The sequence below is a fragment of the Cygnus atratus genome, chromosome 5 (genome assembly GCF_013377495.2).
Source record: "Cygnus atratus isolate AKBS03 ecotype Queensland, Australia chromosome 5, CAtr_DNAZoo_HiC_assembly, whole genome shotgun sequence".
Lineage (NCBI taxonomy): Eukaryota > Metazoa > Chordata > Aves > Anseriformes > Anatidae > Cygnus > Cygnus atratus.
The window spans coordinates 54,241,754-54,257,507 of NC_066366.1; the positions used below are offsets into that span (position 1 = coordinate 54,241,754).

The 15,754-nt window shown below is 39.9% G+C and overlaps 1 protein-coding gene across 1 annotated transcript in view; it reads left to right on the plus strand.

Annotated features, from left to right (window-relative positions):
- The window catches only part of DYNC1H1 (dynein cytoplasmic 1 heavy chain 1), a 44,484-nt gene that overhangs the window by 19,195 nt on the left and 9,535 nt on the right, over positions 1–15,754 (plus strand). The window contains exons 29-60 of the mRNA XM_035551325.2: positions 45–204; positions 500–743; positions 925–1,108; positions 1,659–1,871; positions 2,022–2,260; positions 2,384–2,540; positions 2,951–3,178; positions 3,412–3,642; positions 3,777–3,917; positions 4,234–4,467; positions 5,062–5,268; positions 5,364–5,485; positions 5,865–6,030; positions 6,229–6,392; positions 6,704–6,833; positions 7,591–7,724; positions 7,990–8,104; positions 8,224–8,385; positions 8,462–8,676; positions 8,762–8,966; positions 9,103–9,276; positions 9,374–9,493; positions 9,625–9,745; positions 10,357–10,552; positions 11,170–11,287; positions 12,251–12,466; positions 13,034–13,246; positions 13,438–13,565; positions 13,945–14,098; positions 14,867–15,013; positions 15,093–15,243; positions 15,453–15,706. Coding sequence (XP_035407218.1) covers positions 45–204; positions 500–743; positions 925–1,108; positions 1,659–1,871; positions 2,022–2,260; positions 2,384–2,540; positions 2,951–3,178; positions 3,412–3,642; positions 3,777–3,917; positions 4,234–4,467; positions 5,062–5,268; positions 5,364–5,485; positions 5,865–6,030; positions 6,229–6,392; positions 6,704–6,833; positions 7,591–7,724; positions 7,990–8,104; positions 8,224–8,385; positions 8,462–8,676; positions 8,762–8,966; positions 9,103–9,276; positions 9,374–9,493; positions 9,625–9,745; positions 10,357–10,552; positions 11,170–11,287; positions 12,251–12,466; positions 13,034–13,246; positions 13,438–13,565; positions 13,945–14,098; positions 14,867–15,013; positions 15,093–15,243; positions 15,453–15,706 — 5,643 coding nt within the window. The remainder of the gene's footprint in view (positions 1–44; positions 205–499; positions 744–924; positions 1,109–1,658; positions 1,872–2,021; positions 2,261–2,383; positions 2,541–2,950; positions 3,179–3,411; positions 3,643–3,776; positions 3,918–4,233; positions 4,468–5,061; positions 5,269–5,363; positions 5,486–5,864; positions 6,031–6,228; positions 6,393–6,703; positions 6,834–7,590; positions 7,725–7,989; positions 8,105–8,223; positions 8,386–8,461; positions 8,677–8,761; positions 8,967–9,102; positions 9,277–9,373; positions 9,494–9,624; positions 9,746–10,356; positions 10,553–11,169; positions 11,288–12,250; positions 12,467–13,033; positions 13,247–13,437; positions 13,566–13,944; positions 14,099–14,866; positions 15,014–15,092; positions 15,244–15,452; positions 15,707–15,754) is intronic.

Consider the following 15,754-nt stretch of genomic DNA (forward strand, 5'->3'; position numbering starts at 1 on the left):
AGAATAACCGTGCAACATCAGTGAATTTTCCTCTCTACGTGCAGGCAATGGGACGCATCTTTGTGGGACTTTGCCAAGTGGGCGCATGGGGCTGTTTTGACGAGTTCAACCGACTGGAGGAGCGCATGCTGTCTGCTGTTTCACAGCAAGTTCAGTGCATCCAGGAAGCCTTGCGAGAGCATTCCAACCCCAACTATGACAAGAGTATGCTACTATTTATTCCTCGTAGTATTGTACCGTTTCTTTAACATCCTTCATGCTCTTTTGTTGCTCAGTTACATTTTTCCCAAGCAGTCCAAGAATGAAATCACTTACCATCAAAGATTAAAATCTTGAAGTAGCTTTCAGCTGGTAGGAATCAAGTATTTGGTTTACAGTACAAAAGGACTTGCTGTCCATTACTGTAGCAAACTAAATTAGAATACCTGAAGTATGACTTCTGTCCTCAAGGTGACTGATCACCAGCTCACTTGTAACTAAACGTACCATCTCTTTTCAGCTGCAACACCAATTACTTGTGAGCTGCTGAACAAACAAGTCAAAGTGAGCCCTGACATGGCTATCTTCATCACCATGAATCCTGGCTATGCAGGCAGATCAAATCTGCCTGACAATTTGAAGAAGTTGTTCCGCAGCTTGGCAATGACAAAACCAGACCGTCAGCTGATTGCCCAGGTCATGCTGTACTCCCAAGGTTTCCGTACAGCTGAAGTCCTTGCCAATAAGATAGTACCATTCTTCAAGTAAGTGACAAGTTTGTTTTGAGATGCTAAATGCTAAGCTTATTGTTCAGGTCTGTGATGTTCATTGTACAACATGCTCAGTGAGTTACAAAGATTATTCCAAGTAAGCAATGGCATGTATTTTCTTGAATACTGTGTTGGTTTCAATTAAGAATCAAATTTTGTCTTTCTTGATTCTTAGGCTTTGTGATGAACAGCTGTCTTCCCAGAGTCATTATGATTTTGGCTTGAGAGCCCTGAAGAGTGTACTGGTTAGTGCAGGTAACGTGAAGAGGGAGAGGATTCAGAAGATAAAGCGTGAGAAAGAAGAGCGTGGTGAAGTTGTTGATGAGGGAGAAATCGCTGAGAACTTACCAGAACAAGAGGTAATTTGTGTGTGAACTCTTATCTTCTGTGACAAAGTACAGGATGCACACTAAACAGAACAAACACTCCGCAGTGTTCAGCAATTAGTGTTAAGCCATGCAAGCAAAGCAATGTTAGTTACAGCAGGTAGTAATTAGATAGCTTAGAAGCACTAAGAAGTGAAATAAGTGTTGAATTTTAGGATTCTATGAATAGTAATAAAAGACTTATGAGGTGGTGTGTTCATAACTCTCATTGCTGCCCAGTTCTTTTGAAGTTATTTCCAAAAAAAAAAAAATCCCTCCATTTTGAGGGTTAAGCACCTACAGTTGTATAAACTAAAAGTCGGTAGGAATTCATTGTGTAATTTCAAAGCTGAGCTGCCCGTTAATGCTTGTTTTTTACCTAGACCATCCTGATTTGGTGCTTTATCAATGAAGTGTTCCCTGTCAAACACACTCAACAAAAAAAGTCACACAGAATGGTTTGGGTTGGAAGGGACCTTAAAGATCATCTAGTTCCAACCCTGCCCCCTCTCAAGTCTCAACTAAAACGTGATTTTCTCTACAGATCCTGATCCAAAGTGTATGTGAAACTATGGTACCAAAATTGGTTGCAGAAGACATTCCATTGTTGTTCAGTCTCCTTTCTGATGTATTCCCTGGAGTACAGTATCACCGTGGGGAAATGACAGCCTTGCGAGAGGAGCTTAAGAAAGTGTGTCAGGAAATGTACCTCACCTATGGTGATGGAGAAGAAGTTGGCGGCATGTGGGTTGAGAAGGTAAAATGTGAAACTGAAAATGTCATGGAACTGAAATTAATAAATGTGTAAGACTGAACTTTCCTTTTTATTATTAATTTTTTCATCTCTAAGTGAGTAATACTTAGTGACTACCAAAGTTGAGACTTCACATCATTTTTTCTGTTGCAGGTACTTCAGTTGTACCAGATTACACAGATAAATCATGGATTGATGATGGTGGGTCCCTCAGGAAGTGGAAAGAGCATGGCTTGGAGAGTACTGCTGAAAGCTCTCGAACGGCTGGAAGGTGTGGAAGGTGTTGCTCACATTATTGATCCAAAGGCAATCAGCAAAGATCACCTCTATGGTACTTTGGATCCAAATACCAGAGAATGGACAGATGGCTTGTTTACGCATGTCCTGAGAAAGTGAGTCTTCAAGAGCGCGAATGAAAAATGGACAGTAGATTTGTGCCTTGCATGTTCTGGTTTTATTGAGTCTTTGTCATCTATAACCTGTAAAACTGCAATACAAATTTCCTTTAATTACAGAATTATAGACAACGTGAGAGGTGAATTACAGAAACGTCAGTGGATTATCTTTGATGGTGATGTAGATCCTGAATGGGTTGAGAACTTGAACTCTGTTTTGGATGACAACAAACTGCTTACTCTGCCAAATGGAGAACGTCTCAGCCTTCCACCAAATGTAATGCTACTTTTTACGTGATACTTACTTGCTTTCCTAAAAACTTGTTGCTTTTACCTTGATCTGTACTGGTGCCATTCTTCTCACTTGTCACAAGCAGAGTAATACTGATTTCAGGTAGTGGTTTACTAGAGTTAGGAACTTGCGGAAACAAACTTTTCATGTTATGCTTGTTCTGACCCTGTGAGACGAATTCCATGCATTATATGAAAATCTAGGGTAGCAGACAATAATGACGAGCTTAGTTTGAGATAGTTTAATGTTGCTCTTGATTCTTCAGAGGCTAAATACAGGCTAGCTTATTTTAAAAGGTCTGGGCATGGGTTTGGTTTTTTAGTGTGTGCTTGTTTGTTTTTGTTTTTTGTTTCTGTTTTTTACTTAAAAATCTGTTTTAAATTTCTGCTTTTTAGGTGCGTATCATGTTTGAGGTACAGGATCTGAAATATGCGACTTTGGCTACTGTATCAAGGTGTGGCATGGTCTGGTTCAGTGAGGATGTTCTCAGTACAGACATGATATTCAATAACTTCCTGGCCAGACTAAGAAGCATTCCTCTGGATGAAGGTGAAGAAGAAGCTCAGCGAAGGCGAAAGGGCAAAGAAGATGAGGGAGAAGAAGCAGCATCCCCCATGTTGCAGGTATAACTTAGATTACATTCTGGGCTAGTGTATTAGAACACTTGTATCACAAGTAGTATGGTGTACTTCAAACTTACAGCAGCTTAATCATAGAAAAGCTGACATCCTGATTAATTTTTTTTAAAAGAACATTCAAATAAGAAGCATTTCAAACCTTAAACAAAATTACTTCCTGCTGCCTGGTAATCAAATGGGAAGCAAATGCATTAAGCAGTGTTTGTCTCCCCTGACAGATCCAGAGAGATGCTGCAACAATAATGCAGCCGTATTTCACCTCCAATGGCCTCGTAACTAAAGCACTAGAACACGCTTTCAAGTTGGAGCATATTATGGACCTCACCCGTCTGCGCTGTCTTGGTTCTCTGTTCTCTATGCTGCATCAAGCTTGCCGCAACGTAGCCCAGTACAATGCCAATCATCCAGACTTCCCAATGCAGATAGATCAACTAGAGCGTTATATCCAGGTAAATATAATACACTGCTGGGTAATTCCTGTATTTGATATGTCAGAATAGTAGCTAGATTTCATTTATAGGTCATTGAGTTTTGTTCCACTACTGTACAAGCAAGCAAAAGCTGCTTTTCTTGCTTCCTGCAGAGGTACTTGGTCTATGCAATTCTCTGGTCTCTCTCTGGAGACAGTCGTCTGAAAATGAGAGCAGAGCTGGGAGAATACATTAGGAGAATCACCACTGTGCCACTGCCAACTGCGCCCAACATTCCTATAATTGACTATGAGGTAAAACCTTTCTTAAGCCAGAAGTGTTGCTGCTTTGTGATCTTAAAAGCCTGCTGTAGAATTTGGAGCCGAAACATAAGTTTTATAGTTTCTGGCTTGTCAGTGAGCAATGCTCTAAGCTGCCCGTTCTAATAATCACATGAAATTTGATGCTACTAACTTCCTATGATTTTTAATAGTTTATATATATATATATATATATGTTTAATATACATATAGTTTTTATATATATATATATATATATAAACTATATGTATATTAAACAGATAAAACTACATTCCTGTTCTAAATTCTGATCGTGTTTTTGTGTTCTTAGGTGTCCATTACGGGTGAGTGGGTGCCATGGCAAACCAAGGTTCCTCAGATTGAAGTTGAGACGCACAAAGTTGCAGCTCCTGATGTTGTAGTACCAACCCTAGACACAGTTCGCCATGAAGCATTGCTGTATACTTGGCTGGCAGAGCACAAACCTCTAGTACTCTGTGGCCCGCCAGGTTCTGGAAAGACCATGACGCTCTTCAGTGCTCTCAGAGCCCTGCCTGATATGGAGGTACATGAGAGAGTGCAAGCGCATTTGTATGTGCACATGTGTGTGTGAATTAAAGAGTAGTGACAAGTCACTAATCTTAAAGATTCAAGCAGTCTTGATTTAGCACCGAAGTGATTTGCTAGGAATTCAGTGGTGCTTCTACCTCAGTCAGTCATGTGAAAATATAGCAAAAAATAAAAATGATGTTGAGTAGCATTTAAATGTATTTCGCAGGATCCTTAGCCCAAAAGCTACTTCCTTCTATCCAGCTTCAATAATAGAGGAGCATTCCTCCATTTAGTATTTTAAAACCTGTAGTAATGTTTAAGAATATCTCTCGTCCGTCAGTGTGTTCAGGTGGCATAACAGTTATATGAAGCTGTGATGTTCTAAGTACAAGGTTGGGCAGGAGTTGTTGCTGCATTGTAAATGGAAAACCTGTTGTGGGAAGCATACAGTGTGCTACAGTCAGTGACCTGAGATGTAGATGATACGTGTACTTCCACTGTGGAAAGCTAAGCTGTAGCATGCCTATTTCCAGGGCTTCTAATAAGCTCTTTCAAGCTCTAATGTATTTTAACTTATTTATTTTCTCTTCACTGTTCTCTTCTTAAGGTGGTTGGACTCAACTTTTCTAGCGCTACTACACCAGAACTGCTCTTGAAAACTTTTGATCACTACTGTGAGTACAGGCGCACACCTAATGGAGTGGTGCTGGCTCCTGTGCAGTTAGGAAAGTGGCTGGTGCTGTTCTGTGACGAAATCAACTTGCCAGACATGGATAAGTATGGCACGCAGAGAGTCATATCCTTCATTAGACAGGTTTGTTTTCCTTTGTAATTAACTATATCATAACAGTTATCTTCACAGAAACTTAATGTTACACTGATCTTTTTTTTTTAATTATTTTTTTCCAGATGGTGGAGCATGGAGGATTCTATCGGACATCAGATCAGACATGGGTGAAACTGGAGAGAATTCAGTTTGTTGGTGCATGTAACCCACCTACTGATCCTGGAAGAAAACCTCTCTCACACAGGTAATGTACCTAGTAAACAACTTTGTAGCTACAGAGTAGGGGGGTCAAAACTGAAGCGTTGACTACGGAATCCATTCTTAAACACTTAATACCAGATGTGCCTAAGTTGTGTTCTTTGCTTTTGAACTAAATACTAGTCAGTTCTTATCCTGACTGACAGTCAGTGGCCTCGTTGTATTTCTTGAATAACCTGTCTAACATGCAGTGGGTACGTCAGAACGCTTTTTGGTCCAAGGCACTAAGGATCAACTAATAAACTGCAGTTAATGTTGAGAATTAGTAATAAAACTGTGATTTAATTTTGTTTAAAAAAAAATATAAAGAAATAGTATAGACTGTTACTTGACCATCTGGTCTATCAAATATGCTAATCTTTCAGATTTTTACGACATGTTCCCGTGGTTTATGTGGACTATCCTGGACCAGCTTCACTTACTCAGATATATGGAACATTCAATCGTGCGATGCTAAGGCTGATCCCATCACTTCGCACATATGCAGAACCTCTCACTGCTGCTATGGTAGAATTCTACACAATGTCTCAGGTAATTTGTTGAATGAAACCCCAAATTCTAATCAGTCTTTCTTTTTGCTGAATCACTGAACGTTTATTGTTTGTCTTTCGTATGTATGACGCTAGCAAAGTAATATATGGCAACTCAAGGCCTGTAAAAATAGGGCAGAATTTTGAGATGAAGTAAGTAATATTTTTATATATAACTAATATATATTTGCATTTTTAGGAGAGATTCACTCAAGACACACAGCCACACTACATCTATTCACCTCGTGAAATGACTCGATGGGTGAGAGGTATATTTGAAGCATTAAGACCACTAGAAACCTTACCAGTTGAAGGCCTTATCAGGATTTGGGCCCATGAAGCTTTACGTCTCTTCCAAGACAGGTAAGAAACATGAGATGGGGAGCTAAGGGGATGGAACATGAGGGACAGGACACACACACCAAAAAAAAAAAAAGCACAGAATGAATTTTCCCCCACTCCTCTCCAGCTTTCATTTGATGACCAAAGTGAAGTGCGCTTCATGTTATGTAGCTGGAATACAAATGTGACTGTTTTTCTTTGCTTTAACTTAACACTCCTGTGAATAGTAACTGTGAAGTAGAAACATACTTTGTTGGTAGCACTGCCACATTAGGTTAGTGTATCCTTCCACTACAGAGTATTTGTAGTCATGGATGTTCTTCTTTTTCCAGACTTGTAGAAGACGAGGAGAGACGCTGGACTGATGAGAACATTGACATGGTTGCTCTGAAACACTTCCCCAATATTGACAAGGAAAAAGCTATGAGCAGACCTATCTTATACAGCAACTGGCTGTCAAAGGTAATAAATAAATAATAAAATTAAATAGTTTGGGAGCAATTGGCTGATGCAGCTTTTATGACTACATTAGCATGATAATCAGTGTCTGTAATTTTATTAAGCTGATCTCTGAGAAGTTCTTGCTATGGTTATCTGAAGTAACTTGCTACAAAGTTAATAGCTGTTATTCCAAGGATGCTATTATAAGATCTACCACAGCATATAAAAGCAGTTTGAAATAATGTTTCTCTAGAATAGGGTAACACTCCCAGAAAGTTGCTGGCAGTTACTGTGTATGGAATTTCTTAGATAAGGTGTGACCTTTGAACAACTCTGATACTGTAATTGTATAAATTGGACTGTTTCTCACAATCTGAATTGATACAGCTGGGCAATCTGTAGAAATCCTACCGGATCAAGGCAAAGGTCCTTCTAGTCTGCTCCCCTTCTTAGGCATTTGCTGTTGGTCAGAGAAAGGCTGTTTGAATGGGGGAGTGAGGGGAAGTCTTGCCTGCTACTTCCCAGTCTCTTTGGTGACTGGCAGCTCAGGCTCAACTTATCATAGATTCAGTGTTTCAACCCCATGCTGCTGTCGGTGGCACTCTAAGCTGTGGACTTGCTCCTGTGCAAGTTAAATGTGTGCAGCATTTTTAAGCTTTTGTTATGGGATTGCTATATTAGATACTCTAATACTTCTGCTTTCATCTAGTCAAAAATTGATTTCTAAGCAAAATACCCTTAATCTTAATGTCCATACTGTATTGACTGATTCTTCTAGGATTATATTCCAGTGGATCAAGAAGAATTACGAGACTATGTGAAAGCTAGGCTTAAAGTCTTCTATGAAGAAGAGCTCGATGTACCGCTTGTTCTGTTCAATGAAGTCTTGGATCATGTGTTAAGAATTGACCGGTAAGTTGAGACTTTGGTTGCTGTTCACGTACATCTTATTTAGAGACTTTTTCGAAAACAGAGTAGCCTGTGTAGAGACTAGGAAAGGAATTTGATCCCATTCTTTTCCATAGGTGACCTATTTCTGGCCTTCGGAGAGCAGGATCCTAGCTGGAGAGATGTGTGTTGTCAGTTGTAGTGCTAGCTTGAAGTATAGGTACTTAAGGAAAAATTCAGTGAGTTGATAACACTTGACCAAACATACTCATTTATGTTCTTTTTTCAGAATCTTCCGTCAACCACAGGGCCACTTGTTGCTCATTGGAGTCAGTGGCGCAGGGAAAACAACCCTCTCAAGATTCGTTGCCTGGATGAACGGTTTGAGCGTCTACCAAATTAAGGTTGGCATGCTAGTTTTACCTAACAAAGACTGTCTGTCAAAACTCATGCTTCCTAAATATCTACCCCTAAAAAATCCCACTAAAAGAAAAGGTTAATAACAAATGTTAAATCTTTCCAGGTTCACAGAAAATACACAGGTGAAGATTTTGATGAAGACCTAAGGACAGTACTGAGACGTTCTGGCTGTAAAAATGAAAAAATAGCTTTCATAATGGATGAGTCAAATGTATTGGATTCTGGTTTCCTGGAGAGAATGAACACTCTCCTAGCCAATGGAGAGGTAAGAAGATTTTAAGTAACTACTTTAAGTGCCTTTTTACAACTATAAGATACTACAAAACTATCTTTTGAATTAGGTTCCTGGTCTGTTTGAAGGAGATGAATATGCCACCCTCATGACTCAGTGTAAAGAAGGAGCACAGAAAGAAGGTCTAATGCTAGATTCACATGAAGAACTCTACAAATGGTTCACCAGCCAGGTTATTCGCAATCTCCATGTCGTGTTCACCATGAATCCGTCATCTGAGGGCCTGAAGGATAGGGCAGCTACCTCTCCTGCGCTCTTCAACAGGTAATTGCTGTATATTACACTGTACGTTATAAATACTATTAAAACGGTATTTTGGGGAAGCCTTCACAAATGCTTTGTATTTCAGGTGTGTCTTGAACTGGTTTGGAGACTGGTCAACTGAGGCACTGTACCAAGTTGGCAAAGAGTTCACAAGCAAAATGGATCTTGAGAAACCAAATTATATCGTGCCTGATTACATGCCTGTTGTGTATGATAAGCTACCACAACCACCATCACACAGGGAGGCTATTGTTAATAGCTGTGTGTTTGTTCATCAGACTCTTCATCAGGTGTGTTTGCTTAACGTTGCTGAACTTGTGCTGATCTCTAAGCCACAGCATTGTGCACCAGTTCCCTAAAAAGTATGGTCTTTGACATTTGACTAGCTTTAAAGCCAACGCATAATCAACAACTTCTTCCCTAAAGGCTAATGCTCGTCTGGCAAAACGAGGAGGCAGAACCATGGCAATCACACCACGCCACTATTTAGATTTCATCAACCATTATGCCAACTTGTTCAATGAGAAGCGAAGTGAATTAGAGGAACAGCAAATGCATTTGAATGTTGGCCTTAGAAAAATCAAGGAAACAGTTGACCAGGTATGTATCTTTAAAACTTTGCCTTTTATAAGGCTTGGGGTGATTAAATAGATCTCCATGCTTAGGCTGAATTTTCCAATCTTACCATCTGTCTTAGGTGGAAGAATTGCGGCGTGACCTAAGAATAAAGAGTCAGGAACTGGAAGTGAAGAATGCAGCAGCCAATGACAAGTTGAAAAAGATGGTGAAAGATCAGCAGGAAGCCGAGAAGAAAAAGGTAAAAATCTTTGTTAAATCTCTGTGAGTAGTAAATATTCTTGTTTCTAAAACATTAGAGCCTATAGAGCAAATTCTTGAGGAAGTTCAACTTGTAAAAAGCAATGTTTTCTGTGTGAAACTTCTACCTAGGTCATGAGTCAGGAGATTCAGGAACAGCTGCACAAGCAGCAGGAGGTCATTGCAGACAAGCAGATGAGTGTGAAAGAAGACCTTGACAAGGTGGAGCCTGCTGTCATTGAAGCTCAGAATGGTATGTGAGTGTACGAAAAGATCACACTATGGGACTGGAACCAGAACTGAACTCTATGGGAATGTGGTTTGGTGTGGTCTGAGTTGGTCCTGTCTGATAACAGTGTTGGCTCTTAACATGGAGCTGAACAGTGTTGCAGAAATTCCTAGTATTTGAGCTCTGATTTTGTATTGTTAGTAGTAGATCTGATACTTGATACTCATTATGACTTGTGGCTTCATTTCTGGCAGACCAGATCAAGTTATTCAGTCTATGTATTCGTAATGAAAGCTCGTAATCAGAAAGACTGATGATGCAAAGACAGTTTACGCTCAAGCTCTCCCTTTGTAAAACTGGGTAGAAGAAACATTCTTTATAATAAGGCTTTAAATAAATAATTTTAAGGCAGCAAAATAGGTTGCCTGTGGCCAATTGGCAGGTTAACTTTTGTAAAAGTTCCTATTGTGATACAGTAGTTTTGAGTGTTATCCACTACTATCTACTTCTGTATAAAACTCAGATTCCTTTCAGAAGCTTGAAGCAGTTTTACAGATCCAAGACACTTTAACAGACTTCACTAACCATTTGTTTTCCTCCCAATCAACTTTCATCACCTTTCTGGCATTGGTTAGCTGTGAAATCGATAAAGAAACAGCACCTGGTAGAGGTCCGTTCTATGGCTAATCCCCCTGCAGCAGTAAAGCTGGCACTGGAGTCCATCTGCCTGCTGCTCGGTGAAAGTACAACCGACTGGAAACAAATACGTTCCATCATCATGAGAGAGAACTTCATTCCAACCATTGTTAACTTCTCTGCTGAGGAAATCAGGTAAAGAGCAAATGTGCATTATGTGGATTAACTATTCACAAAGGCATGGAAGGTTGTAATTGGACTTTTTCTCTGCCTAATTGCTTTAGTAGCACTTGACTTCTTTTGAGACTGATTTACTCCTGCATGTAATGAATGTGTAAGTGGTACGGGAAACAGACCACTGCAGCAAAGGTGTATCATGCACAGTGGGACAAAACAACTGCTGTTGAATAACTTCAAGGCAGAATTCCAAATCAGTATGCTGCTGTCCAAAGCCATGTTTTTCGTTGAAACTAGTCTTCCAGGAGTAACAGACCAGGTTGTTCAGGTTGACCTAGGTGTCCTAACATCTGAGCAGGAGGTCAGACTAGAGACCTCCTGAATTCCCTTCCAGCCCCAAATTATTCTGTGATCCTGTGAGCAGTTAAGCAGTTTGTGATTGACCAGTTATAAGAATATGTTAAATGTCCTTATATCAAGCTATAATTTCTGATACGATGTCTTGAACTAATTAAAACGTCAGCAAAACTGCTAGGAAATGTTCTTGTCAATTGTGAAAGGTAAACCATGTTCTGAACACCTATGTGCCGACATTCAGTGGACTCATGCTGTCTCTAAAAACTTTTCTCTTGCAGTGATGCCATCCGGGAGAAGATGAAGAAAAACTACCTGTCGAATCCAAGTTACAACTACGAAATTGTAAACAGAGCATCGTTGGCCTGTGGGCCTATGGTGAAATGGGCAATTGCACAGGTAAAGTCAGTACTGTGAGAAAGCAAATGGAAGGTGAAGAGTGAGCCTGAAGGCATGTGACAAGGGTCTAAAGGCTCTGAATTTACCTCTATTCAACTAAACTTTGCAAGCTATTTTGCTTCAAAGACATTGGTAGAAGGTTCATATGGATGCTTATGGGTTGTGTAGTGCTGTGCCAGAGAACTGATTGGCAGTTGTGGTATACTTTTTGTGCCAAGAAACGTTTGATTTACAGCAAACAGTAGGTGATCCTTTCTCTGTAGTGTAATGGTACAGGACAGTTACTTTGAGTTTTCAGCAAGACAAATGCTGGAAAAAATGCACTGCAGTCCTCTTAATGAAACTTCTGCTGTCTCCATCTAACTTCACAGTAGGGTGTGCTCACAGGCAGCTCTGTTAAGGTCTTTTAGTCAGACTTTTCAATACTTGAATGGTTTCCTAAAGGAAATAGGCTTTGGGGAAGGTGCACGCAGGGTGAGATACCTCAAGGTGGTTTTACTCATCTGTTCAACACAGCAGTATGCTTGGCTTGCTAAATCTGCATCTTCTATGAATGGTAGTGATCTGTAGAAATTCGGTTTAGATTCAGTCTTGCCAATAGCTCCTATCTTAATTGTTCTGTGGCTTGGCTATACTAGGAGAGTCAGGTGACCTCAGTACTGGCATGAACATCCACTTAAGTATTTCAGCAAAACAGTGTAGCACACTTACCAATGTGGTCTCAACCTTTTGTGTGTCTACAGAGCAATTGCAAAATTTTATTTGTTCTGGGACTTGGTTTAAATTAAAGTCTTAGAAATTGATAGACAGTCCTTAGTTTCTGTTAAGCAGCCTGTAATTCTTCTACAGACTGCAGTTACTTAAGCGTGAAAAGATGGAATTGCTAGTGTTTTCCTGCATGCTGGGGTTCTTGTTAACACATTTCAATTTAGAAAGTATAAAGGACTTATTCACTGTTTGCAGCTTAACTATGCTGATATGCTGAAAAGAGTAGAACCTCTACGCAATGAACTGCAGAAGCTGGAGGATGATGCCAAAGATAACCAACAGAAAGCAAATGAAGTGGAGCAGATGATTCGTGATCTTGAGGCCAGCATTGCGCGTTACAAAGAAGAATACGCAGTACTGATTTCAGAGGCTCAAGCTATTAAGGCAGACTTGGCTGCTGTAGAAGCAAAAGTAAGACCTTTTATATAACAGTAATTTTCCATTCCTTCACCTTTGACAGTTCAAAATTGAACCATTCTTCAGAATTCCTTCTGTTGAGCAAACTGGGCTGCTTCTTTACAGTACATCTGAGATATCTCTTTCATCCCTAGATCTCATGAGCTTCTTAAGCTATTGAAACTTGTCTAGAGTTAGAAATGTCAGCTCATGTTGCCAGTTAATTAACAAGACAGTTCACATCAGGCTTAAAATAAATGGGAAGCCTTTGGAAATAGTCATGCTTGTAGTGTAATGTTGTAATGGGACTTTACTTTTATTTTTTTGAAGAATTTCTGCATGTATTTGGTCTAATCCACTAGCATGTCACTACTGTGCCAGTACTTAACCTTTTAAACTCTTCAAGGTAGCAGTTGAATACCAACATAATAAATTAAAACTGGAGTGTAGAAGCACAAATTTTATTTCAATTCTAAGCTTTTAATTTTAAAATGGACTTTGATTCAGTATAAGTAGTGTCCCTGGAGACATTTAATACTATAAAAATACATCATCTAAAGAGGCTGCTTCGCTTATTTCTAGGTCAACCGTAGTACAGCTCTTCTGAAGAGTCTTTCTGCTGAACGTGAAAGATGGGAGAAGACAAGTGAAACGTTCAAGAACCAGATGTCCACTATTGCGGGAGACTGCTTACTTTCAGGAGCTTTTATTGCCTATGCTGGTTACTTTGATCAGCAGATGCGTCAGAACTTGTTCACTACGTGGTCTCACCATTTGCAACAAGCAAATATCCAGGTAAAGATGGTGTCGTGATAACTTAACCATAAATCAATTTGCTGTACAACCTAAAGAAGTTTTAAGATTGCTAAGTACAGAATGGGACTATTGGGGAAGAATAACCTTGCAGAGATGCGTTTACTCAAAATGTGCTCACGAGCTCATAAGAGAATCTCTAGTCAAATACTAATGGTATGTTCTTCCTGCAGTTCCGTACAGACATTGCAAGGACAGAGTACCTTTCCAACGCAGATGAGCGGCTTCGCTGGCAAGCAAGTTCTCTCCCTGCAGATGACCTCTGCACTGAGAACGCCATCATGCTCAAGCGGTTCAACAGGTATTTCATTCTGAGATGCAGAATTCTAAAACAACATGCTCACAGTGGGCAGGCTCTTGCGCTTATCAAAGAATTCACACCAACTCTTTCAAAGCACTGTTTGACTGTTGTGAGAGCTTTTCATGTTTATAAAAGCTACTCAGCCTTGTGTAAACACAAAAGTTCTCACTCATCTTTGCTTGCCTCTTTTGTTGCACTTAGGTGATGACATAGGTTGGCTTGAACTGAAGTCTGAAATAAGTCCTTGAATTTGTTCAACTTATTTCTTCAGTATGCAAACTTTTAGAGTTGTGACTGACAGTGCAATCTAAATTCATAAAAATGCTTAGTTGTTTGCAGTCAAAACCCAAATAACGAAAGTGTTTGATTGTTAACTTAGGTATCCATTGATCATCGATCCCTCTGGGCAAGCTACAGAGTTTATCATGAATGAATACAAAGACCGTAAGATAACTCGTACTAGTTTCTTGGATGACGCTTTCAGGAAGAACTTGGAAAGTGCACTGAGATTTGGTAACCCACTTCTGGTCCAGGTTAGTCCCACGATCATGCAGAAACTACTTACAAGTCTTCAATTCTGCCCGGTGCACTAGAAAAAATTGCAGTTTTTCTGTTAGTAAGATGCAAATAACTTCATTTTCAAACCATTAATTAATACTGAGTAGCATGTGAAGAGTTAGTTCTGAGAAAAATATAACTAGTGAGATAAGCAGTCAGAAGACACTACCCTTTTCTACTATTTTAAGATCAAATGCTTTTATTTTCAAATGATCTTTCTGTACTTCCACTCATTTTAGACTTGCAGCCTGCCTATTCCTTCGTTCCCATGTGCTCTCTCTACTCATAGTTAATAATGGCTAATACGCCTAGCTATCCAGAATTAATTCTACTCTGAGTAGCAGGAAGAACTTTCAGTAATACAAAGAACTAGGCAACTAGGAATAGTTGGCTTCCACTTCTGAGATTTTTTGTTTCTTAGCATAGAAGTGGGAAAATAAAGGGTTAGCTCACAGATGAGATCAGCAACTGTTGCTTGTGCCGCTTAGAATAGGGCCTATTATGCATTAATACTAACACAACAGGACCGTTAACAGTGCTCCCCTACTGAGGCCTTGTATGGTAATGGCCTAAACTCTGGGCTTGTGTAGCTCAGCTACAAATCTAAAGCTTCTGAATGTGATCTGTATTCCAAACTGAATGCAGATTGGTCGATACCAGAGCATCAGCCTCAGATGGATCAGGACTTTTAGCTAGAGACACTTGCAGGTAACAAATTCTCTCTATCGCGTCTCTGTTTTTAGGATGTGGAGAGCTATGATCCAGTTCTGAATCCTGTTCTGAATCGTGAAGTCCGGAGAACTGGAGGCAGAGTTCTGATTACTCTGGGAGACCAAGATATTGATTTGTCACCGTCCTTCGTTATCTTCCTCTCCACCAGAGACCCAACAGTAAGCAAAACTCAAAGCTGTCCTCTTTGTAGAAATGGTATGTCAGTGAGCTGAGAGTTTTTTGTGTTTCCTGTGATAGGTTGAATTCCCACCAGACCTCTGCTCTCGTGTTACGTTTGTGAACTTTACAGTAACTCGCAGCAGCTTACAGAGCCAGTGTCTGAATGAAGTCTTGAAAGCTGAAAGGCCAGATGTTGATGAAAAACGCTCTGATCTACTCAAGCTTCAGGGTATGCTTACCAAAACTGAAGTAACTTCTTCCTGTTCTAAGAGGATACAGTGGTTTAACTCTAGCTGTAGAAATACACAGTGAAATACTTTTATAGCTGATACCCTTGCATTGTTAGCATTGCCAATGGCAAAATATACACAATTCATATAATCCTGGAAAAATAGCACACCTATACATTATGTAACCAGATTTTTTCGTCTAATTAAGGTGAATTTCAGCTGCGCTTGCGTCAGTTAGAAAAATCCCTACTCCAGGCACTTAATGAAGTGAAGGGACGTATTCTGGATGATGATACCATCATTACTACTCTTGAGAACCTGAAGAAGGAAGCAGCAGAGGTTACTAGAAAAGTAGAGGAGACGGATATTGTCATGCAAGAAGTGGAGACTGTTTCTCAGCAGTACTTGCCTCTTTCTACAGCATGCAGCAGTATCTACTTTACTATGGAGTCACTGAAACAGGTAGGATGAGTTCTCCTCCTTCCTGCCAGAAGCCTCATTTATTTACTG